Genomic DNA, 24,230 nt, shown 5'->3' with positions numbered 1-24,230 from the left:
TTATGAACCATGAGTTCATGGCCTGAGCCAAAATCAGATGCTTAACTGAGCCACCCAGGCACCCTTACAAGGTTGTGTTAAACAGTGGCATGGTTGCCTTGGTCTGAGGAGGAACAGAAGCTACTTTATTGTAGTTGGAAGTTAGGCACAGTGGAGTGTGTGTGTGTGTGTGTGTGTGTGTGTGTGTGTGTGTGTGTTTGAGAGAGAGGGAGACCGAGCGTGAGAAGGGCAGGGGCAGAGACAGAGGGAGACACAGAATCTGAAGTAGGCTCCAGGCTCTGAGCTGTCAGCACAGAGCCCCATGTGGGGTTAAACTTAAGAATCGTGAGATCATGACCTGAGCCAAAGTTGGACGCTTAACCAATTGAGCCACCCAGGTTCCCCCAACACGTTGGATTCTTAATAGTTACCCGTGTTAAGTTCTTTCTTGGACCAGCAGAGTAATATCTCATGTGTTTTGCTAACTTTCTTTGCAGTATAGGTATCTTGCTTTTTTATTCACCAACTGTGAGATTTTGTTTAAAAGTCACATCATAAAAAAAAGGTCGTATCATAAGCATATTGGGAACCTGTAAGATGTCAGCTGCTGTAGATGATTTCTTATCCTTACTGAGGCTTTGCTCTGATGCTTCTGTCCCTCAATATGAGGGAATCTGATGTTCACACCAGTTTTCACACATGTTTTCTCCATATCGGAATGCATTCCTAGAAGAGTGTTAGTGTGAATGAAAAAATGAATATATACAAAAGCTTCTTCAATAGTTGAACAGCAAGTTTAGCATCACCTATGGAAGGCAGTTTTTTGGTAATAGGGAAAGCAAAAGAAAGCAGGAGGTCTCCTTTTTTGACATCTTTTCTTCCATTTTTCTCACATATCATCTGTAAAACCTTAAGCCATTTAATCTGACATGTATACAATTAGGGACAGAGGTACCAGCTCTGAAGCTGAAGGAAAAAACTTCATAGCTATGGATATAGGCCTTTTACTTTCCCCCTGAGTCCCTAGGAACAGCTGCCAGGTTTCAGATTGAGAGAGTCAGAATGCCTGGGCTCATTTGTACCTTTCCTTGCCTAGGGACTGGGTGATTTTGTGCAAGCCTCATTTCCTACATCTTTAAAATGGAAATAGACCTGCCTTGAGTGTCATCTGAGAATTAAGTTGGATAAAAAAATTAATGTTTATCACATAGTCATACCTTTAAATGTATGTGTTCTGGGTGGTCTTAATAAGTTTTACTCAGTTATAAAAGCCAGTCTAGCTATGAAATACTCAATACTGCATCACTCATCTATCACTGATGACTAATTTACTTTGGATTATCTTCGTTTTTATACTCCTTACCCAACTACTTTGTAAGATGGGGGGGGGGGGGGACGGTGCAAGTGTAATGAGCTGTATGTTCCCTTTTGTGGGCTGTCTTTTTCCACAGTTTTAATTACATGCGGTTCTTCTGCCTTGTTCTTGTTACACAGTAAGTAAGTACTTCTGTTTACTCACCTGTCCTTAGTATATACCCTGGGTAGTTGAACATACAGAAATTTTGCTTTTGCCTCACTGTTTCCAACTCTGTCAGTCTCCTAGTGCCAGCCTTACTAAGGACAAAATCTAGATCCTTTGACAAGGCATTTAAACCCTGGCCTGTCCTTTCAACCTTGTTTCCTAATGTAGCTCTGTGCTCCGGGAAATTCGTATCATTTGCCAGGTGCCATGTGGGTTTCGTGTTTTCCTGCCTCTGCCTTTCCCTATACTCTGCGCTTGACTCGAACATTCTTTCTCTTCAGCTTTTCATTCTTCGGGGTGTGGTTTAAATGCCATGTAGTCTATAAAGCCTATATTCTCCTCCTAGAAGTAATTTTTCCCTTTGTTGAGAACTTAATAGCATCTGGTAGATCACTTTGTTTTATGAGGCACTGACCTCTTTGAGGACAGGAACTAGACTGTGTGTTATCCATATTTATATGCCTTGTCATGACTTGCATATATTTGAGTTGGCAAACCTGACAAATCTGTTGAAATGAGTAGTTTGTTCCAGTAGTTCTCAACTCCGTCCTGTCCCATCTAGTGCTCCCTCCCACTCTGTAATGTGTATCACATAATGTAAACCTCTTTATTATGATGCCCCTTTTGTTTATCAGTTGTTTTCCTTCTACTTGTTTATTTTTACGTTACGTTTTATATATTTAGAAACATTTTATGTTTCTAAACTGTTTAGACGGATATTTTGTGTTTCTTAATTCATTTCAAGATAATAAATAAGATCTCCGTAGGTAAATGCTTGGGTGCCTTGACACAAGATGGCACTGTTTCCAGACGCTCGCATCTGCGTCTGAGTTTATTGAATGTGACAGCTACAGGAACATGCTTAAATGCCACAAGCAGCATTTTCTTTGTAGACTTCTTCAGAATGATACGTGACCCATGGTAGAGCTGCCAAAAGGTAATCTGTTGATTCCCATGGATGACTGGAGAAACGGTATATAAAAACCATGCAAAACGAATAGAAGCCGAGAAGTTATGAGCATCTGTTTCACCTATATCCTGGCCAGATTTCAAGTTTTCTCCTAAGGGTTTCATATATTACCAAGGCTACTTGCGGTCTGGGTCATGGGACAGCCTTTCATGGGGTCCTGCTGTTCTGTATACTTGCGTGGCTGGCATCTTTTACCTCTAGGTCCACACTCGCTAAATGGCAGTAACACCCTGTTCCCTAACATGTTTTCAAAATGTTCCCTAGAGGGGAGAGCCAGTGATGTTTAAAACATTGTTTTATGAGATAAATAAGGAGTTCTTTACCGTAAATTACAGAATCCATTAGGCTGGCATTTTTGCCATAACTAAACATGGGAACACTGGTCAGACTAATCAGCTTCCATTTTGTGATCAGAATAGAAAAACAGTGCATTTTGCTGAGAACATTAGTGAGCTTTTTGTTTAAAATGCTTTAACTGAACTTTCCAGCCTGATGATTGCAAATCAGTGACTTATTTAAAACGTGCATTTAATTTATGAACATTATAAACAAAGCATTTAATTTTCAGAAGACAAAATTATGATGTTAATTGTGTATATAAAATCTAAAGGCATAAAAATGCATGTGTGTCTGTATACACATAAAAAACATTTGGAGATTTAATGAAGCCCCGAATAATTTGTTTGGTAGTATGTACATGTATTTGAATTGTGAATATGTCTGGCACGAAAAGTAATTTCAGACAAAATTTAAGACGTGATGTATTAACTACTCGTAACTAGTCACTCATTTTATCTACCATTAAGAGAAGAAGAGCTCTTTGATACAAGATTTTGCCCTTTCTTAGATGCCCTCTGGATTAGAGATGGTTTTTAACCCTTTGGACTACCAACTATTTTAATAAATAGCAGTAAAAGTAAATTAAAGTATCTAGAAAGGGGCAGTCACTATGATTTTCCTAAAAGGCAACAAGAGGCATTTGAGTCTTGGAAGCACATAACCCAGAGTTGATTGGTCTGTTCTCTTGTCAGCTGGGTTTGTTTAATGTGATCTGGCCCTTATACACTTGCTAAATAGGGAAATGATGTCAATACAATGTGGAAGCACTGTTGGCTCATAGGCAGTATTTCCTCCAGTGGTAACATATGGACTGAAATGGGATAGCCTTTCAATTAAAGTGGAAGATTTGGTTATTTATGAAGATCTTATGAAAAAGCTTAATCTTACAGAAATGATTTGAAGAATTCATTTGCAGGAGGTGCTATTTCAGTGACTTCTAGAACCACCACACTTTGCCTGGTTAACACGCCAAGGAAGCTCAAAACCATTTACTCCTGTATTTATAAAGGAAGAAAATGAGAAAAAGGAAAGTCTCCCCCGGAATTGTATTTTTTTAATTTTGTTGAAGCTGGTCTTAAGAGAAAATGTCTAAAAATTCACACTCGAAAGGAGAAAGCGCAAATATAAGATCCCAAAGAGTGGACCAACTGTGATTATTTGGTGCAAATGTTAGGGGAGATTTAATCTTTAAAGTTGGTGATGTTTTTGTTAGGAATGTGATCATAAAATAACATAGGTTTGAGTGCACTATGCCTAATCTTATTTTCACCATTAGCCCAGTTATTTTTAGATTTTGCAGAAAGTGAGCTTTTTCCTCAGGAATATCCATAGGATGATATAAAAGCTCCTGAACATACACACCCACCCATTTATCTGCCTATCCTTGGGTTGTATTTTACTAAATGGGCTCATTCTGGTGCTATCACAAAGATTTTGTCATGAATTTTACTGTGTTATTCTTGCAAATTTGATTTATCGTGGATATAAATTTTACTGGGTCTTAGATTATGCTTTTTAATAAAGATTAATGTTGAGCATTAAGGTCTGATGAATCAGGGAGTTGTTGAAATGAGCTAAAAGGCATCAAGGCTTGTTAGGTGCTGAATACTGTGATATTCTGATTGGGTATGCTAGATTAGGTGTTATTATTTTATGGAGATTTACTTTACAGTATTCTGAGCTTTAATAATTTATAAATGGGCATAATAAAGCAGAGCCCTACTTTGGGAGGCCCCATATTGTCTCTTTATGGTACCATCTGTTTGCTTACTCTCTTGTGGTAAGCCAAGGACTGGCATGCTATGTATGACCCACGGGACAAATCCAGCTTCCTGCCTGTTTTTGTAAATAAAAATTTGATTGGAACATAGCCCTGCCCATTTATTTACATATTGCCCACAAAGCCATAAGTACTATCCTTTACAGAAAATGTATTAAGTCCCTCTTAAACAATAGGCAGAAGAACAGTAACGATCAGTATTTTGTATCTTAAAATATTTTTAACCAGGCCTCAGTGAGACTATTGCGCTTAAAGTAATTTTAGGAAAGGTGCAGTCAGATCATTGTGGGCGTTGTTGTATTTAAGCTAGTTTTGTGAGTTTCACTTTCTAAGATGGGTGGATTTTTTTTTTCCTTTTGTAATCTAATGTTGAGCATTGAACTGATAAATTCTTTAGTTCCTTGAAGGTGTGAGTAAGGACAATAGAAATTCAGGAGTTGATTTAAGTCGCTGTAAAGTTAGATGTATTTAAGATCAGGGAACAATTAATTTACTGTACAAAGAGGAGGACAGCTACTTCTACACCACTGTAGGCATTGGGTTAATGTTGGTCAAAATCTGTTGACAAAGAGAATGAATTCCCTTCCTTCTTTTGAGACTTAACTAGGAATATGTTAATGATTTACATTTTTTAAGATTGCCATTTGAATATTTAATTGAACGTTATCACAAAGTAGTCTAACTTTAGACTTTAAAGTTTTCTTTTAAAATGATTTTAAAATTATAATCAAGGAACATAGCAAGGGGTATTTTAAATTTTATAATGAAGTAGAAATTGTGATTTAGTTAAAAAATTAATCCTTAGCAAACTTTACTAAAATAAGAATGTAGAGAACTTGAATGACATAATTTATAAGTATTGTTCCATGGATATTAAATTGTACACCCTGAAAACAGAACATACCTTTTAAAAAGTAATTATGGGATGATTTGAAAATTTACTCATTTCATTTCTTTCTTTCCTTTTTTTTTTTTTTTTTTTTTTTTTTTTTTTTTAATATACAACTCTCAGATCTGTTAGTAGAAATGTAACAAAACCAAAAGCAGTTCCCAGAAATTAAATCTCTATATTAGGAAACCCATGGGTTAAAACAAAATTTCACTCTGCATTGGAAGACTATTTAGGAAAAATGCACAAACTAAATCACAGTGGATAAATCTTACAAGGTTCAGCTTGGCTACACAGAAAAAATATTAAGTAGCTTGAAAAATACTTGTATTCATTACTACAGTCACTTGAAAAGACTAAGCCCACAAGACGAAGACACTTGAAAAGACTAGCTTAGAGTTTTTTAGTAGTTGACCTATTCTAGTAAGTCTTTGGAAAGTTCTAGTCTATCATTTATTAGAATCTTAAAAATGAAAGTGGTATTATGGATCCAAAAATATTTCTTTTTTATTGAGAAGCTAATTTCATATCTTCTTTCAAGAATCCAGTATTGAACTCTTCTGGAAAAATGGAAGAAAAAAAATAAGAGACGAGAAACCTTAGAGCATCTTTTTGAAGAAATGGTGGAACTTGTATGATATGTTAAGAACTCTGTGGCATTCTTACAGATTCAATTAGAATCATCATGTGAGGTTTCAGTGACTGATTTATAAGTTCCTTTGAGATGATGTTAGAATTAAAACCTTTGAAAGATTTTTTTTTTTTTTTTAACAGTAAACAGCTTTGGTATTAATGAGACTTTGTTATTCTCATTAGAATATGCTCTTTTATGTTCCTTACATGAAGGATGGATGTTGTCTGTGAATTACAATAGTTGCATCTGTTACGTTAATACCCCTCACCTCTGTAACACCAGCTTTTCTGGGTATATATTAATGCATGCTCTCTTTTTATTGCTTATGTAAATCTAATGTAATCATTGCCTGAGGTTAAAAAAAAAACCTAACCGCTGAAAAACAGTTTATTCATGTCCTGCAAACTTGCTCTTAGAACAATGCTGGCACAAGAATATGTCTTATTATAAATATAACCTAACCATATATCAATGATGGAATCTTTTGAACGTGTTTGGAATATTTTGTGGTCAATTCTTTATCTCTTTCTCTAGGACTTGGTTTTTGTTGTACTTTTTTTTTATTGATTAGTACATTACATTCTTAGCAAATATCACTCTATTGATTTCATGTAAGTTTATTTACTGTTGAGTGCTTCTGATGATTTTCTGTGTAAAATCTGTTTGCGAATTGATTTCATCTGTCTCTGCATTTACTGTGCTAACCTGAATTCTACAAATTGGGAATCGGCAGCATTGTAGGGATGGGTCACAGACTGCCTCTTCCCCAAAGCTTTTAAGCTGTTATACTCACATTATCTAGTAAAAGTAGGGTTTAGATCTAAAGTCTGGATTTGTGCTTTGCAAAAATTTAGCATATGTGAATTTGCAGTAAAACTGTTGAAAAATTCTTTGTTGCTTAAGTAACTCTAATATTGCTACTCAGTCATGAAAAGTGGTAATAAGATTGATTTAACTCTTGGGTATTGAGTCGGTTCTAACGCAAGTTTTTTTGCAAGGGTATTTGGTAGAGCAATAACTTAGTTTTGGAAATATTTGGGAAAAGGGTAGTCAATAATGAAGAATTGGGAGGCTTTTTAAAAAAATGAAAACATATTTCACTTTCAGTGCTGTATTTGCATCTCAGTGTCCTGATAGATTTCTGTTTTGATTTTCTGCTGACAGGTCACATTTAGGGCAGGCAAAACATAAGGGATATAGCCCTCCTGAGAGTAGAAAATCTAATTCTAAGGCACCCAAAGTGCAGTCTAATACTACTTCTGAACTGTCAAGGGGACACCTTTCTAAAAGGTAAATCTTCACATTGCTTGTACATTTTCAAGGCAGAATTATTTGCATTTAAATCATTGCATAATATTAAAATTTAGCAGGTTATCCCAAAATGTTGTGATAGGTATTTTCATTGTTCCCTGAATGTAACTTTGAGGGTTAATAGTTGATTATCTTTGCAGTGATGTCAGTGCAGCGGACTCTAGACAATGCAGTTTTGCCCTTGCTTAGAGAACCTGTTTGTTTAACAAACTTTTATAGGCATCCGAAATGCCATTTTACCTTTTTTTCCTGAAACCCTTAGGTTTTTTATTGTTTTTTGTTGGCAGAGCCAAAGGTCATTGATTTCTTAAGATCTAATTGGTAGGAGTCTTTTAGAAAGGAGTAACACAATACTATAAAACTTTCTTGCCTTCATTTGCATACAAAAATGCATACATTAATGGTTATTTAAAGCTTTGACAAAGAAGTTGTATTTACAAATAGAGCGTCAGTATTCTAGCTTCAACTGGTTCTAAGCATTCTTTTTCTTGTAAATTTAATTCATGTTTTGTGATTGGGGGGGGGTTAGTGTCAGTAATCTTTGGGCTGAAGAAATGCCCTGATCTACAAATATTTGATCATGTCATCAAATATTTAGCCATTTAAAGTTACACCTATTCCCCGCCCCCCCCCCCAATGCCCCCAGTTTTGAACCATTTGAAAACCTGTATTTATTAAGCCCTGGACTCAATCAGGAAAACTTTTGCACCTTTTTTATTTTTAAAGCATTTATTGCATAGATTTGAGAAGTTAATAAGTATTATACGACAGGTTTAATGATGGCCGGCTGATACTAACTCTCTTCTTATCTACCCTGTCAGAAGCTGCAGTTCATCATCTGCTGTCATAGTTCCACAACCAGAGGATCCAGACAGAGCCAATCCTTCAGAAAGGCAAAAAACGGGGCAGGTGCCTAAGAAAGACAATTCTCGAGGAGTGAAACGCAGTGCTAGTCCAGACTACAACAGGACCAACTCTCCCAGCTCTGCCAAAAAACCGAAAGCACTTCAGCGTACTGAATCCCCCTCAGAAACGAATAAGCCACATAGTAAGTCAAAGAAGAGACATTTAGACCAGGAGCAACAACTGAAATCTGCACACTCGCCATCGACAAGTAAGGCTCACACCAGAAAGAGTGGGGCCGCTGGCAGTTCACGGAGTCAGAAAAGAAAGAGGACAGAGAGTTCTTGTATAAAGAGTGGTTCTGTGTCTGAGTCCACTGGTGCCGAAGAGCGATCTGCAAAACCCACCAAGCTGGCTTCAAAATCCGCCGCCTCGGCCAAGGCTGGGTGCAGCTCCATCACTGATTCTTCCTCTGCCGCCTCTACTTCCTCCTCCTCTTCCGCTGTTGCCTCGGCCTCCTCCGCCGTGCCACCAGGGGCCAGGGTGAAACAAGGAAAAGACCAGAACAAGGCCAGGCGTTCCCGTTCGGCATCCAGTCCCAGTCCCAGAAGAAGTAGCAGGGAAAAGGAACAGAGTAAAACTGGTGGCTCTTCAAAATTCGATTGGGCTGCTCGTTTCAGCCCTAAAGTTAGCCTTCCTAAAACCAAACTGTCTCTTCCAGGGTCTTCTAAGTCAGAGACATCAAAACCTGGCCCTTCTGGATTACAGGCCAAATTGGCAAGTAAGTGGATGGCGACATCTCTTTTTAAAATGAAATGTTTCTTGGTTTGTCAGAAGTGATTATGCTTTCAAGGTAGTCAGATTTGTTTTGCTTTTTTTCCGGCCTGAGGCAGTCTCAGGTTTATTACCGGATCTATTTGTAACAGTGCATAGTAATTGATGCTGCCTTTAGTTTGAAGGAAACCGGTAAGAAATGCTGCCTTCTTATTATTACTAAGTGGTCACATTTTAGTGCCTGTGTCTTTCTCCTTATAGTTCTTAAGTTATTTCCTGTTATCAGGGCAGGACATCAAGTTGGATTTTCTATAAGCACACCAGAAAGTTATTTCAGTTATGAGTCGCTTTGGACCATGATCAAAAATCACATGGTGGGTTGTGTTTTGGGGATGATACATTCTTGATGTATGGAAATACTGAGTGAGCTAAGTTTTCAAAATAAATGTATCCTCGTATAAATTAAGCCTTATTCACATGTCCTGTTTTGTGGCCTTGAAGGAGTCTGGTCTAAAGATGAATACCTCTTATGTTCCCTACACTGGCTTTGTTTTGTCCCACATAAATGGGAAAGAGTGTTGCCCTCTTGAACCGCGGAAGAGAGCTAACATTCGGGAATAATACATTTCAAGCAGAGAAACAAACTAGATGGGAGATAGGGATCTTGAGGCACTTTTCTCTTTCTCTTTTTGTCAAAAGGCTTCTTCAGGGAAGCCAAATGTTCGTGTCATTAGAATGATTAGGACTGGTGGCGGCCCTCTTCAGTTACATGATTGCTGTCACACTGAAGGGTGTTCTTTTCTTTTTCCTATTTTGAGAAATCTAAAACACACAAAAGAATAATATAGCCCTTATGTATAGTTTTTTTTAAGCATTTAATTTTTGTAGTATTTATCCAGGAAGCTTGCTTTTGACCGTCTTTTTTTTCCTTTTTTTTTTTTTCCTTGCCCTCATAGAACATTTTAGATTTATATTTTGATAGGGCTAGAACCTTTTCTTGGTTCTTGACAATTCTACATAGTGTGCTAGTATTCTTGTCAAAGTTTAGCTAATATTGAATCAGCCTAACCTAATATTGAATCACAGCCAATTGTCAGCACTGTTTCCTTTAACCCTACTATCTGTACTTTCACTTGATTCAATATTAGCTAAACTGTGATAGGAATACTAGTAGGCACCACATAAAATCTTGTCTTTAATCTGTACCATAGGGTTATTGTGAAAATAACATCTTTTACGTTGCAGCATTTTGTTCAGTTTGGCATTTAATTTTAATTTTTTAGAGTTTATTTATTTTGAGAGAGAGTGCATGCGGGGGTGTGGGGGAGAGTGAGAGTAGAAGGAGAGAATCCCAAGCAGGCTCTGCTCTGCCAGCTCAGAGTCTGGCATGGGGCTCAATCCCACAAACTGAGATCACGACCTAAGCCAAAAATCAAGAGTTAAATGCCCAACCGACTGAGCCATCCGGGCACCCCCAATTTAGTATTTTAAATACACCTTCCATCTGTCTAAAATCTTTTCAATTTCAAGGTACAGATACTGGATTAAGATTAAGATTGGTATCTTGAGGGGCACCTGGGTGGCTCAGTCGGTTAAGCATCTGACTTCAGCTCAGGTCATGATCTCACAGTTTGTGGGTTGGAGCCCCACATTGAGCTCTGTGTTGAGAGCACGGAGCCTGCTTGGGATTCTCACTCTCCCCTTCTCTCTCTGCCCCTCCCCCCACAAAATAAACCTTAAAAAAAAAAAAAAAAGATTGGTATCTTCAAGTCAAAAGGGAATTAAAAGCCAGGTAAAAAAGGGCACAGCCAACTGTCCCGTTGGATCTGCCAAGGTTTTCTAGGCACTTGGAGTTAGCTTATCCCTTTTATACCTCTTCTTCTCTGTTTTTAAGGAAGTAGAGAAGTGTGAGTGTGTGTGTGCGCGCGTGCGCACGCGTGCGCATACATATGTACACATGTACATATGTACGTACCCATTGTAGTAGCTGCGTGACCTCCACAGCCATCAGGCCAGGTTGAGTTCGTGGCATGTTCAGTGGAATTTACTTCTCCACTTCTGCTTTCTTCCAGTTGGCTTTACTTGAAGAGCTTACCACTTTCAGCTCTTTTTTCTGGGGAGTCCAGTGCAGGGTTGAGTTCAGATTGTTCTCGAGTGTCATGTCCTCAACTCTTCTTGGTCACTCGTTTTCTTTTCTTCAGTCTGTTAACAGGAGTTTTGAAAGAAAACCCAGCCCCCGGTGGGTTGTCCGTGGTTTCTCTAAGTGAGAAAGCACTGAATGTCCTGTTGCCACCTACCCCTCTGCTGTAATGAAACAGTCTATGAAACTCACTCTGCACGTGGTCACAAACGGAGTAGTTTAAAACTCACCTTGGATTATCTTCCTCAGTGTCACAAATCTCTATGTGTTGTATGGTCACAAATACCACTTTCCCATTTTCACTACCACTACCCTGGTTCTGAGCCCTACGCTGTTGAAACAAGAGAAGGTGCAATTCCTTAGCATCTGATAAGTACGAGGTATTTTACATAGGCCATCCACTTACTTTTTTTTTAAAAATGGTGCTTAAGGATAGTTATTAAGGAAATGTATTTCATGAGGTGAGAACTTGCACGGGTAACGTGTCTCACAGATGGCAGAGCAGCGATCGGAAGATGCAGGATACGCGTGACTTGAAGCCACTGCTTCTCTTTGCCGCTTCCTTTGCAACCTTGTGAGCTCTGTCTTGTGCTGATACGCCGTGTTTTGGGTCGTTAAGAGACGTTAAGGTCCCAGAGGAGACGAAATCCAATTTGATCCTTCTTTACTGGTATTGATTCATCTTTAGAGGTGAATGTTGTGTGAACCCAAGGATTTATATCCTACCATTCACTACAGATTTGTTTATTTTCAAATAGGTGAAAATCATTTCAGAACAAAATAGTAGGGAATATTTACATGTAATGTTCTTACAAGTGCCTGATAACTTGTAAATAGTTTACACGGATCATGTCGTTTACTCCTCATCAGCCCCGTGTGGCAGATACTATTCTTACAGGTAAGGAGACTCAGGGACAGTGGTCAGGTTGCCTGCCCAAGGTCACAGAACTTAGAAGTGATAGAGCCAAGAGTGAAACCCAGGCCAACTGGTTCCAGAAATCAGTCATGACACTAGAAGCATAGGATTGAGTAGATTGGGTGAGCTAAATCTAGGAAGGCTTCTTGAAGTCAGACAGGGCAGGGTGGATTTTAGGCATGATTACGTGTGTCACTTCGGGAAAGAGTTTGTAAAGTAAGAAGCAATACCGCGATAGAATTGACAGTACTTGGTAATTTTACTTAAGAACATAGGGGCAAAGTAAGGTAGTTTTTGGGGATCTCTTGAGTTTCAAGAAATGGCATTTTGGGGATAGTGAACTCTTATTATACAGGTAAAAACCCTGGGTTTGAATTCTAGTTCTGCTCTTTTATCAGCTGGCAACTGTGGGAAAGCTTGTCATCTTTTCCTTATAAATGGGCATAATCGTTTATTTGAGGAATAAATGAGCAGACTTAGCATAGTGCTTTTATTAGTATATGAGATGCGTGATAGAATTTAGAGTGTACACTAGAAGTTGAGTGTCTTAAGACAGAAAACATATTCGGCAACCTTTTGAGAATGAAGGACTGATAAATCCTAGCCTTTGATCAGTTTGAAGTATAGCTATTTTTAAATTTGGAAGGTCTTGATTTAGTTATATTACTTCTTCATAGTTTTGTGTGTTTGGGCCAATCATTTGGCTATAGTTACAATAGCAGCCTAGTCCCTGATGTTATATGTAAAACAATATTCTTGTGAAGCATCAATAAAAGAATGTAAAAATAACTGTAAAGTTAACGTGCCATGCAAACATATAAAATGGTGACTTGAGAGTTACTGCCATATATTTGAAGGGCTCTTTATGCATGGGGAATCCCCCCGCCCCACCCTGCACGTCAACCCGGGGACAAGATTAGATTCAGTGGATAGAGGTTGAGAGGCAGATTTCTGATTAGTGTATCTCGGGGAACCAGAATCTGCAAGTTACCCGAAAAATGGAGTAGACCACTTTGTGAGATAGAAAGCATTCCAAGTTGGGTAGTTATTTGTTTTCTTCAACTTGTTAGCATTCAGTGAACCTGTTAATTAGAATATGGTATGTTTTCTTAGGTAAAGGCTCACTGATCTGATTGGTCAGTAAAACTTCATGGATCAGTACTTACGTGATACTTTGTGAAAACTCATTTCCCACAGCCAAATACTACTCCAAATACTACTCCGGGAGATGGAGCATACGCGTTAACACATTGAAGGCTGTGAGAAAAACCTCATGGTAACTTCTGCTTAACCTCGTAGTTTACAAATTTGCCTGACCACAGGTCATTACCTCGGGAGACAGCAGTAGTCCAAGGAGCACCTTTGGGAAATGATACAATACATTTAGTTGGGACACTTAAGCAAGAAGACCTTTCCCAATGTGCTGTTTCGGCAACTGTTCACAGACTGATGGGCAGGTTCCTGCTGAGGAATTAGAGTTGGCAGGAGAACTAGTGAAACAGCTACTTTTGTGATGGGCTTCCCAAAGCCTTGTGGCTTGCCAGCTGCAACTGATCAAAATAGCTCAGTGGCAAAGGTCACACACTGTATCAGTTGGTTGAAGTCTTGAGAATGCCCCAGAAAGGATAGATAGTGTTACGTGACAATTTTTAATACGCATTAGGAAATTATTCTTGCTCTGTGTTGTTAAACGTAAGCAAACAGACCTTCTCAAAATTTATGTAGCGTAAATGTATAACCAGTGGGGCAATGTAATGACTCAAATGATTTTGGAAAATATTTTATGTCTTAATGTATCTCCAAATGTTTTTACAATTATTAGTGGCTTCAAGATCTGTTTTGCTAATTTGCCTTTTTAAGCTAAATTTGAAATAATAGGACTGTTTCAAAGTACGTGCTGAGTGTAGTAGGTGATGGATGGCATAGAAACGTAAGAAAGTTTGTGATCAAAATCTGGGCTGTTACAGAACTTCTTTATGGAAAAACGTAAAGATATTTCTAGTCTGATATGTCTGTTTGCAGATCTGGTTTCCTCTCATTAGTTGAGTGGACACCATGTGCACATTATTAATAACATAGCAGCAGTTATCAGCTTACTTCCAGCTTGAGTTTTCTACTCTTCTGGTGCCTTGCATGCAGCCTGTGGCCATTATTAGAACTAGACAAGAACCAGGCGGATGCAGAATTCTGGGAAGGTAATTCGGTCTAGATCAGGACTCTACCGTCAGCCCGAGACTGAGACATGGTGCTTTGCACCTCCAGCCTGGAAGGAAGAAATAAGAATGAGTTGAGAAGGAGAGAATTTAAGAGTTACACTCTTGGTTTCACCTCGAGTCTTATAGGGTCATACATGCTGAGCTTACATAATTAAATTATTTTTCCACCTCCTGAGGTGTTGGCTGAGGAGCTTAAAGGGAAAAGAATGAAGTGGTGACAGTTTTCTATATGGTGTAAGACAGCTGTTGAACTAATTTAGCAACTTAACACTGTAATAATTCTAGTATGTAATTACTTTGAAAAATCACCAATGGTTCCTAATAATTTTGAGGCTTTAAAAAAATTAAATTAGGAAAATTAGTTGCCAAATTTAAGAACATTGAATGGAAACAAGTATCATCAGCTTCTTTGTTGAGAAGGCTTTGTTTTATTTTACCCAGTGAATTTTAACCAACCATGGTATGTATTTTTGTATGCCACGTTAGAATAAGAATTATTTTGGTCAGATTACTTTTTACTGAAGTTACATATAAATTGATTAGGAGAAAACAGTCTTCCCGCCACATTGCCCTTCCCCGTTGGATTATTTTGGTATCTGTTTCCATGTGTTTGGATTATGTACTCCTGTTTATTTGTTGCTTTTCTCCCCCCTCCAGTGTGTGCTCTGTTACACACCCTTTATGAAAGTTACCGCACCTCTGTACCCACCGAGCACATACTGCATACGCTTCCCATTTGCCCAGTCATGATCAGTGCCTGATGTTTGTATGGAGACAGAAATGCCGTTCACAGTTGTGTCCAAAGGGTTCCTTTCTTAAATATTTTTGTTTTTCTGGATTTAAATAATTATTTTGTTGATGTTGTTTTCCTTTTCTGTGAACCCATTACTCCAAACTCTTTGCTAATTGTCTAAATCTTTTTCAAGCTGTCTACTTGTGTTTGTTACATTTTCCTAAAGAAATAAAGCCTCTGGATGGCTGTTCTTTTATGCCTGTGCACTGTTTTTATTTAGTCAGGGTATTTTCTTCAGTCTTTGGTTTCTTCAGTCTTTGGTTTAGTTTGCTGTTAATAGATCCCACATCGTCTTTCCTGGATTACTATTTTGTGTGATGGAACCTCACTTCCACTTGCTTTCTAAGAAAATGGGCGTACAAGATTTTTAAAGGCCTTTTATTTATTGATTTTTCAGATCTTGAATGTCTGAAAGTATATTAACCTTGATACTTGTTTGAATGAACATAGAGTTCTGAGTTAGAAATTATTTTTCTTAAGAATTTTGAAGAATTACATTATTTTATGCGTTTTTTACTGGAAACATTCTGATTCCTAATCTGTTGTATATGTAACCCATTTTTCTGGAAACTTGCATTGTCATGATACTGCCTTCCCTTTGGGTTTTCATTTCTTGTTAGGGTACCCCGCAGCCCTGGTTTCCCTTGGGACTCTCACCTTAAAACCTGGATTAGAACCAAGCAAACCGAAATGGTTGTTCACTGTATCCTTGTTTCTTTCTCTTTCTAGATCTCCTGTTGTTTTGGATGATTATCCTCTTGGAAAGTTCTGGTCTTTTCATTCTTGATTTACTTTTTTGTTCTGCTTTCTGGTAGATTTCTTCAACTTCTTCCAACCTTTCTATTGAGTTTTTTTTGTTTGCTCTCTATTTTCAAGAGATTATTTTGTTCTCATTTCCTTTTTGTTACGGACGCCTTTCTTTTTTTGAGGACGTTAATGGTGAGTTTTCTTTGCACTATTCTCTTATGATGTTTTTTTGGGGAGGGAGGTTGGTTTGGTTTTGATTTTCATACCAGGAAATTTCCTCAGGCTTTGGTAATTCCTGGTTGTTTCCTCATACTCAAGTGTATGGGGACCAAAAATCCAGTTTGTAAGCTCTGAGCACAGAGATGAGATTTGACTGAAACTCATTCTCTAGTGATCTGGTTGGTTTAGTCATTACAAAACCTCCTCTATCATTATTTTTAGATCTTTTTCTTTGGTAAAATTCCACAGAGAAGATTCCTTTATGCTCCTGCCTGGAGTTAAAAGCTGACCTGACCGAGGTCTGGGGGCTGAGCAGGAAAAGAGGCCACCTGTCATCTAATATGTCTTGTTGATGCTTGATCTTCCTGCCCTCCTCTTATTTTGATATGGTGCACCTATATGCAACTCTGTACTTTGAGAATTTCTTTGTTTTATACTTTCTTAAGAATAGAGGTCTTGTGTTTTGCTGGGTCAGCAGAGGGACAGTTACCCAGCTGTACAAGTGGGGGAGGGGATCTGGGGATCTGACTGCTTTATAAGCAGCCTGTCAGCCAATCCTCAGTTTTAATTCCAGAGCATATCCCAGAGGTACCTGGTACCATCAATTCCTGAACCTTTGTGAGATTTTGAGTGGCCCTCTCATTGGCAATTTATCTCAGTTTTCTGGAATTTCTCGTGCTAAAATTTCTGCTTTTCATCTTGTAAAATTGTATTGCGATAGTAATCTATTCTTCTCATCCTTGTGATTTTATGCCTCAGATTCTTTTTTTTTTTTTTTTTAAAGTTTATTTATTTATTTTGAGAGAGAGCAAGCAGGGTAGAGGGCAGAGAGAGAGAGGAGAAGAGGAGAGGAGAGGAGAGAATCCCAAGCAGGCTCCTCACTGTCAGCACAGAGCCTGATGGGGGCATGAATTCACGAGCTGTGAGATCGTGACCTGAGCTGAAATTGAGTCAGATGCTTAACTGACTGAGCCACCCAGGTGCCCCTGCCTCAGACTCTTTTAATGCCATTTTAGTGGAGCTCTAGGAGAGGACAGAAGTGAATGCATGTGTATTCAGTCTGTCTTTAGCCGGAAGTCACATACTTTTTGATGTTTATGCACATACTTTTTCAAAAGTTGGAGCTTGCTCTGTGTGACAGTAGAATGCCCTAATATTATAAGCCAGGCTCCGTGCTGGACATGCGACACACACTAAATTCTATCCTTGCGACAACAGAATGAGGTAGCATCCATGTTTTTGGTATGAAGAAACCAAAGTGCTTTTATTTGCCTACACACTTATTAATAGATTTTTTCCTCTCAAAAAAACTATATCATTTTAATGGCTGTAAATGGATGTACTCTCATTTAGCTCATTCCCAATTTATATTGTTCTAAATTTTTAAATTGACTAGAGCTTTGTAATTTACATCATTATCTCCTTGTTAGGTTTCTGGTTATGTTCTTTTTAAATACTGATTTATTTTGAAATTGCCCCTAGAAATATATGAATTTACATTCCCACTAATAGGGTAAAATGCCAATTGTTCAGATCCTTATTAGCTAATACTGTGTTCTGCAGTTTTTATTACTATACTGGTGTTTATTTAACCATTCCCTATTATTGGACATTTAGCTCTTTTCCAGTGTCTCATTATTAAAAACAATGCTTAGATGAGTATCTTTGTATATGTCTAATGTTTTTAATTTGTATTGCCAACTCCATGCATGAAATTGCATTGACTAGGAAATAAAAACTTGGCTTAGAAAATTCCATTTGGGAATTAGCTTACTGTCATCTGCAAAACTTATCTTTTATTGTTACTGAGTGATTTTAAAATAACCATCTATGATCCCTTTTAATAGGATAGGTTACTTTCCATTTTGTGAATTTATTTTGGTAAAGTAACCATTAATTAGTAGGGATGTATATACTTGAAAGTAGACACGCAACACTACCAAGTTCTACCAGGTTCTCACAATTCTGTTTTGGCTGAAGGAATCAAGATCTAGTTACTGAAAATTTTCCCACTGTTAGTTAATTCTCTTTATTTGGTTCACTTTTTCCAGTAGCAAAATGGCCCCATTGCAGGATTCTAAATTGAAGTCTCCATGTGGGATAATAGTCATGTTATTTGGTTTTTCTCTTTATGAAGAAAAAACAAGTCTTTCTGAAAACCTTTTGCAATAGATTCAACATGTGTAAATAAATGGGTACTTCATAGCTTTTTAAAATGTATAAACAAATTGGGGATTTGTGTTTCAAAAATCATTCCTGATCATCCTTTGATGACTTTAAATATAAATGAATTGATTTTGAATACCCTTGTTTAAAATACTGGTTTGTGTACCTTATTCATTGGTTTGTCTACTCCATTTTAAAATGGAGATGGATTTGTTATCTGTGGGAATATTGCAAAACTTAGAAGTAAAAAAATCAAAGTAACTAATAATCTAGAAAAATTAGGACTGAAACTAATGCTGCTTAGCTTGTTTTTCTAGTCTTATTTTTCTTTTCTTTATTTTTAAATTTTTTTTAATGTTTATTTTTGAGAGAGAGTGCGAGCTGGGGAGGGGCAGAGAGAGGGGGAGACACAGACTCGGAAGCAGGCTCCAGGCTCTGAGCTGTCAGCACAGAGCCTGACGTAGGGCTTGCACACATGAACTGTGAGATCATGACCTGAGCCAAAGTTGGACACCAACTGAGTCACCCAGGCGCCCCTTGTTTTTCTTTTTAAAACACAAGAGGTTTTTGTTTCTATTTTTTTTTGGGGGGGGGGACAAGTTTTTATTTTTTAAATATTTAACTGATTTTTGAAGTTTAGATGAGTCCATATACTGTTCTTCCTTTTTCTCTTCACAGTCCAGGTCAGTATATATTTTCTGTAAAGTCCCATAAAGTAAATATTTTAGGTTTTACTGGCCACATAAGTTTTTTGTCACATCTTCTTCTTTTTAACAACTTACTAAAAATGTAAAAAACCATTCCTAGCTAGTGGGATGCACAAAAACAGGCTGCCAGATGGATTTGGCCCATAGGCTGCAATTTGTCAACACCTGCCTTTTTATAATTTTAATATAATTCTGTGTTATATAAGGTAAATATATTCTATGACATATATGTGGCATACATACATATATACACCAGTCAGTTCACATGACTGGTAAAGTCAGGAGATTGGTTTGCTTCAGGCTTGGCTGGATCCAGGAGCTCAAATAAAGATGACCCTGTCGGTCCCCAGCCTGTGTTACGGCTCCCTCACCCTACCTTCCCCAAGATTACTATCCAGTCATTAATGAATTTAGCTTGTAAGAAAGCCCCTCATTTCCCTGGGCCTTGAACAAATCACTATTGTGGAGGTAGAGTTGTAATTTTAACGCTTTTCCAGAAGTATAGTAAAGATGCAGTAGCCTCTGTTTTGCTTCAAAATAAGCTTAGGAATTGTGTAGTTGGCTGGGTTACGCACCTTTAAGCAAGTCAGTTAATATTTTTGTGTCTGAAAAGTAAGAATAATCATAACTTTATATCTGAAAGTGCTTTTGAAAACTAAAGCCAGTCTAATATTGTGAAGACAGTATGTTCTAGGGCACCTGGGTGTGGCTTAGTCGGTTAAGCATCCCGACTTTGGCTCGGTCATGATCTCGTGGTCTGTGAGTTCAAGCCTCCCATTGGGCTCACTGCTGTCAGCAGCAGAGCTTGCTTTGGATTTTCTGTCTCTCCCCCCCCCCCCCATCTCTGTCTCTCTCTCAAAAATAAACATTAAAAACAAAGAGGCTTGATGGTATACTTCATTTAAAAAAAAAAAAAATGTTCTAGAACTGACAGCTGAATGGCCAAAAGAAAGTTAAGCTCTCCCCATTTCTAGGCAGAGCTTGGTTTGCCACACTACTTCAGCTTTCCTTTTTCCCCGAAAGTTTGACATTTCTAATCTTAACATGTTTTAGATTTGGGAGGGAGAATTTGTAGAGTTCTTCCAACATTTGACTTGATTTGCCTAGAAATACTGAAAAGTTATTAATTATCACTCTTTGCCAATTGTGAGGTGTTCCCCTGTTCCAGATTTGGGAGCAGAGATACATAACAACCGCTAGTTTTGGTCTCCCATCCTGGGTTCAGGTAATGTTACAGATAGAGACCTCTTTTCCACCAGAGCGTTACATGTAGCAGCTCCTTTACCATTGGATTGCCTTTCAGAAAACAGAATGTTTGGGGTTCTCCTAGTTTATCAGGCTAAATGGAGTCATGTCACGTAGCCTGACAGCCATTTTACTTTGCAGCGGGATTATAATATCAGTTAAAAATATCTATCTACTCTGTTGTTGTGGTTCTCCTTTGTCCTACTTTTCTGTTTAGTACGTTTCTCTTAAATTTTAACACCAAGAATGGATGAAGATTGTGGCACATCCATACGAAGGGATACTTCTCCACAATAGAAAGGAATGGACTACTAATCTGTGCAGCAATGTGAATTCATCTCCAAAATACTATAGGACTCCCATTTTTATGAAATTCTAGAAGAGGCAGTAATGCCAGACAGGCACACGACTGGTGTCCAGAGGTCCGAAATGTGGGGGAGGGAATTAGCAGCAAGGAGCATGAAGGGACTTTTTGGAGCGATGGAGACGTCCTGTCTTGATTGTCGTGTTGGTTATGTGGGTCGGTACGTTTGTTAAACTCCATATTGAACCCCGTAATTTAAAGTGAGTACATTTTATCATAAGAAAATGACATATGTGTGAAATTATTTAAAAGAAAGTTAAACACTGAAGTCTAAAATAGGGCATGGGTAGTGAAAGTGTAAAAGTTTGGTCAAAAACTATACTGTCACCTCATTAGCAATAGAGGAGTAACCCACAGTGTGTTTGTTTGAATTTTTGGGGGGATGTCACTGAATAGATACAAAAATGTTTGCTAATGTCCATTGCTGTATCACGGTATATGTATAAAGACATTTAGTATCATATTAAGTAATATTAGTGATAATAACAAGGGATTTTAAAGTGCTTTAGAGGTAAAAACACTGTGGAGTGTTCATATGCAATGTGCACTCATTTTTTCTGTAAATTGTACATTTTTAGTCTATTCTAACTTAGTTGCACAATTCAAATAGATGAGTGGAATCTTTTCTAAAACATTATTTAAAAATAATTTCTGAGTTGTTTACAGATTAAAAAAAGTGATACTAATTAGCTGAATACATTAAGCTAGTCCTGGATTCTGTCCACGTGCCATGTTCGTCTTGCAGATGACAGGGTGTATGTCCAGGCAGAGGAAAGCTAGTACAGGGTATCAGGCATAGATTGGTGATCGCACCGAGGAACTGTGGTGATATGCTGTGTAGAAAATCAGTCTAAAAGCAAAATTGAAATTTAAGAAACTCTTAGGCCAGTCTTTCCCCAATTAAAGTTTCAGCTTGGTCCTTTTATGCTAGTTTGAGGAGTCTGCGTAAAGTTTCCCGAAAGTTACTCTGGGGGAGACAAAAAAAGGCGTGGAAGGTTTGGTTTAGATTTCTAAATGGTAATAATGCCTGTCTAAACATCGATTTTTGTCTTCATAACTTCTGTTTGGTATTTAAAGATTCTTTAGTAGTGTGCTGTTTTTACTTAGCAACTTTTATTATACGTGGTATGGGGACCATCCCAAGTTAATGAACTGAAGTTTTAAATTAAGCAGCTAGAAGCCCAAGAAGATGTCTGGAATTTTTTTTTTTTTTTTAACCACCTCTTATCCAGGCTGTTACTGGTGTTTTTATCCCAGTCGGGAGTAAGGAATTTCTGATCTTTCCACTGTGAAGCAGTGAAATGGTCCAAAACATTAGAACTTCCTGGGGGAAATAACAAGTGAGCTAGAGAGTTGTTATTACTATGTAATTAGTCTCAGATAAAGGTAAGGGCTCTGTCAGATGATGCTGTACTTCTCCTGGAAATAGGCTTTTTGACTTTGGAGACCTTTCACTGTTGGAGATCTTTGTTTAGGTCCAGCACACTGCCCAGCGTGTCATCATGGATGATAGCGTTGTTGGGGGGGGGGGGGGGCGGGGGGGAGGGCGAACAGCACTCTGACTGCTTCACCGTTGTTTATAAAATAGTAATAAACTTTACCTTTACCTAATGCTGTACCTTTTTAGGTTCCGTTAACCCTATAAAGGGTATCAGTTAGCTTCTAGAATGACATGTGAAGTGTGCTTGATTTACTTTTGACCCCGAATTATCCAGTTATCTGTATATTGGACATCCTAACAGCCTTCAGCTCCAGTGTTATATTCCTTGTTGATGGGGTGGTGTAAAGAAAAGAAAGCATTTTGTGCTCTCGTAGTCTTAATTGACGAACTTTATATAAACTAGGTGAAATGGGACAGTTTAAAGGCCATGTAATAAAGTGCTAATGAATGCGAATGAAATTTAGGCAATTTTTTCAATTTAGTAAAAACCTGAAATACGTAGTAAATGCGAAAAAGAAAATCTCTTGGCTTAGTTAGCGGAGCAGTACAGCTGTGATCAGAACATTTAAGGGGATAGGATGAGAGAAGAAGTACTGTCACTCGTGGGGTGGCATAGCTTGAGTCAAGGTTGGGCTTACGTGAGAAGCTTCTATCCTGACCAGGAGTGCGGCGTGTCCCATATTGGCTTTGCCAGTATGAGTCAGGTAAGTAAAGGCCAACTGGGAAGGGACCCTGGTAGAGTGCTACAAAGGCCACGGAAGATGCTGCGGTCTTCTGACCTGAAGAGTTTTGTACTTTTTAATTTACGATAACTTTTAAAAACAAAAACTGATCTTGCGTTTCACACGTATAGGTTTAAGAAAATCTACCAAGAAGCGCAGTGAATCCCCACCTGCTGAGCTCCCCAGTTTGAGGCGGAGCACACGCCAAAAGACCACGGGCTCCTGTGCTAGTGCCAGGTAACACATGGGGTTTTCCCGGTTTATGATCAGTTCATTGTCTTCTGTTCCACTCTGATCAAAATCTTTCCTTTTACAAGTTTTCAGAGATTATTGAAATTTCACTTGACATTTATTTGTCCTATGTAAATGAATTCTTCCCCAGTGTTTATAGGTTTTTGCTAAGCTTTATTCATGCTAGTTTAAAAAACTTTTTTTAGGGGCGCCTGGGTGGCTCAGTCGGTTAAGTGGCCGACTTCGGCTCAGGTCATGATCTCGTGCTCCGTGAGTTCGAGCCCTGCGTCGGGCTCTGTGCTGACAGCTCAGAGCCTGGGGCCTGTTTCAGATTCTGTGTCTCCCTCTCTCTGATCCTCCCCCATTCATGCTCTCTCTCTCTCTGTCTCAAAAATAAATAAACGTTTAAAAAAAAATTAAAAAAAAAAACACACTTTTTTTAATGTTTATTTTTGAGAGACAGACCGAGTGTGAACGGGGGAGGGGCAGAGAGAGAGGGAGACACAGAATCTGAAGCAGGCTGCAGGCTCTGCACTGTCCGCACAGAGCCTGATGTGGGGCTCGAACCCATGAGCCCCGCGAGATCAAGACCTGAGCCAAACTCAGGCGCATAATCAACTGAGCCACCCAGGCGCCCCTCATGCTATTTTTTGACAACACTCTTAACCATCTGTCTTGTCTTCTGTTGCTACAACATTTTCACAGAGTTATTGCCAGTAGCTGGACTTGAGGCTGTTTTCAGAGTTCCAGTCGGCCAATAAATCTCTAATGAGCATCTTTATGCAGATTTGGGTTATTTTGTAAAGGTAGCTAAATTTCCCGGTAGTGTGATTAATGGATCAGAAGGGATGCCTGTTTTAATGGCTGTACCATTGCCTACTTAGTTTCTGAAAATGTGGGCACCACTGGAGTTGAATGGATCAGGGGGAGAGAGATGCTTCACTTTCACATGTAGGACGACACCTACCCCTGGAGGCCGGATGTAGGTTCTGCGTGTGTGCTTTTCAGGACTCCAGTCCCTGTTTCCCTCAGTTGCTGGATGGGATCTCATTTTCAGGAAATCCACTACCTTTGTGTGCGACACGGTGCGTTTTGTCACATGCTTTTGTTAACTGATTGAGAATCTGAAGTTAAAGTTAAAAAAAATTTCTTTTCTTACAGTTGCCTCACATTTTGGGGCGTGGTCAGTTGCTCAGATGCCCTCGCAAAGCTAATTATTCACTCTTTTATATGTAGTTTGTTCTTTCTACGAAGTGTGTCACGAAACACTGGTGGGGCAGAG

General features: G+C 38.5%; 1 protein-coding gene across 20 annotated transcripts in view; it reads left to right on the top strand.

Annotated features, from left to right (window-relative positions):
- The window catches only part of TRIP12 (thyroid hormone receptor interactor 12), a 138,808-nt gene that overhangs the window by 47,922 nt on the left and 66,656 nt on the right, over positions 1-24,230 (top strand). For 13 of the 20 annotated variants that reach the window (XM_042995556.1, XM_042995555.1, XM_042995560.1 and 10 more), the window contains exons 3-5: positions 7,278-7,403; positions 8,246-9,048; positions 22,849-22,954. In XM_042995556.1, the coding sequence (XP_042851490.1) occupies positions 7,278-7,403; positions 8,246-9,048; positions 22,849-22,954 (1,035 nt within the window). The remainder of the gene's footprint in view (positions 1-7,277; positions 7,404-8,245; positions 9,049-22,848; positions 22,955-24,230) is intronic. The other 7 variants (XM_042995569.1, XM_042995568.1, XM_042995567.1 and 4 more) reach the window with 2 other exon arrangements.

This window comes from Panthera tigris, chromosome C1 (assembly GCF_018350195.1).
Source record: "Panthera tigris isolate Pti1 chromosome C1, P.tigris_Pti1_mat1.1, whole genome shotgun sequence".
Taxonomy (NCBI): Eukaryota; Metazoa; Chordata; class Mammalia; order Carnivora; family Felidae; genus Panthera; species Panthera tigris.
Note: the sequence above shows the minus strand (reverse complement) of the source record. Positions and strands in the feature narration are given on the sequence as shown.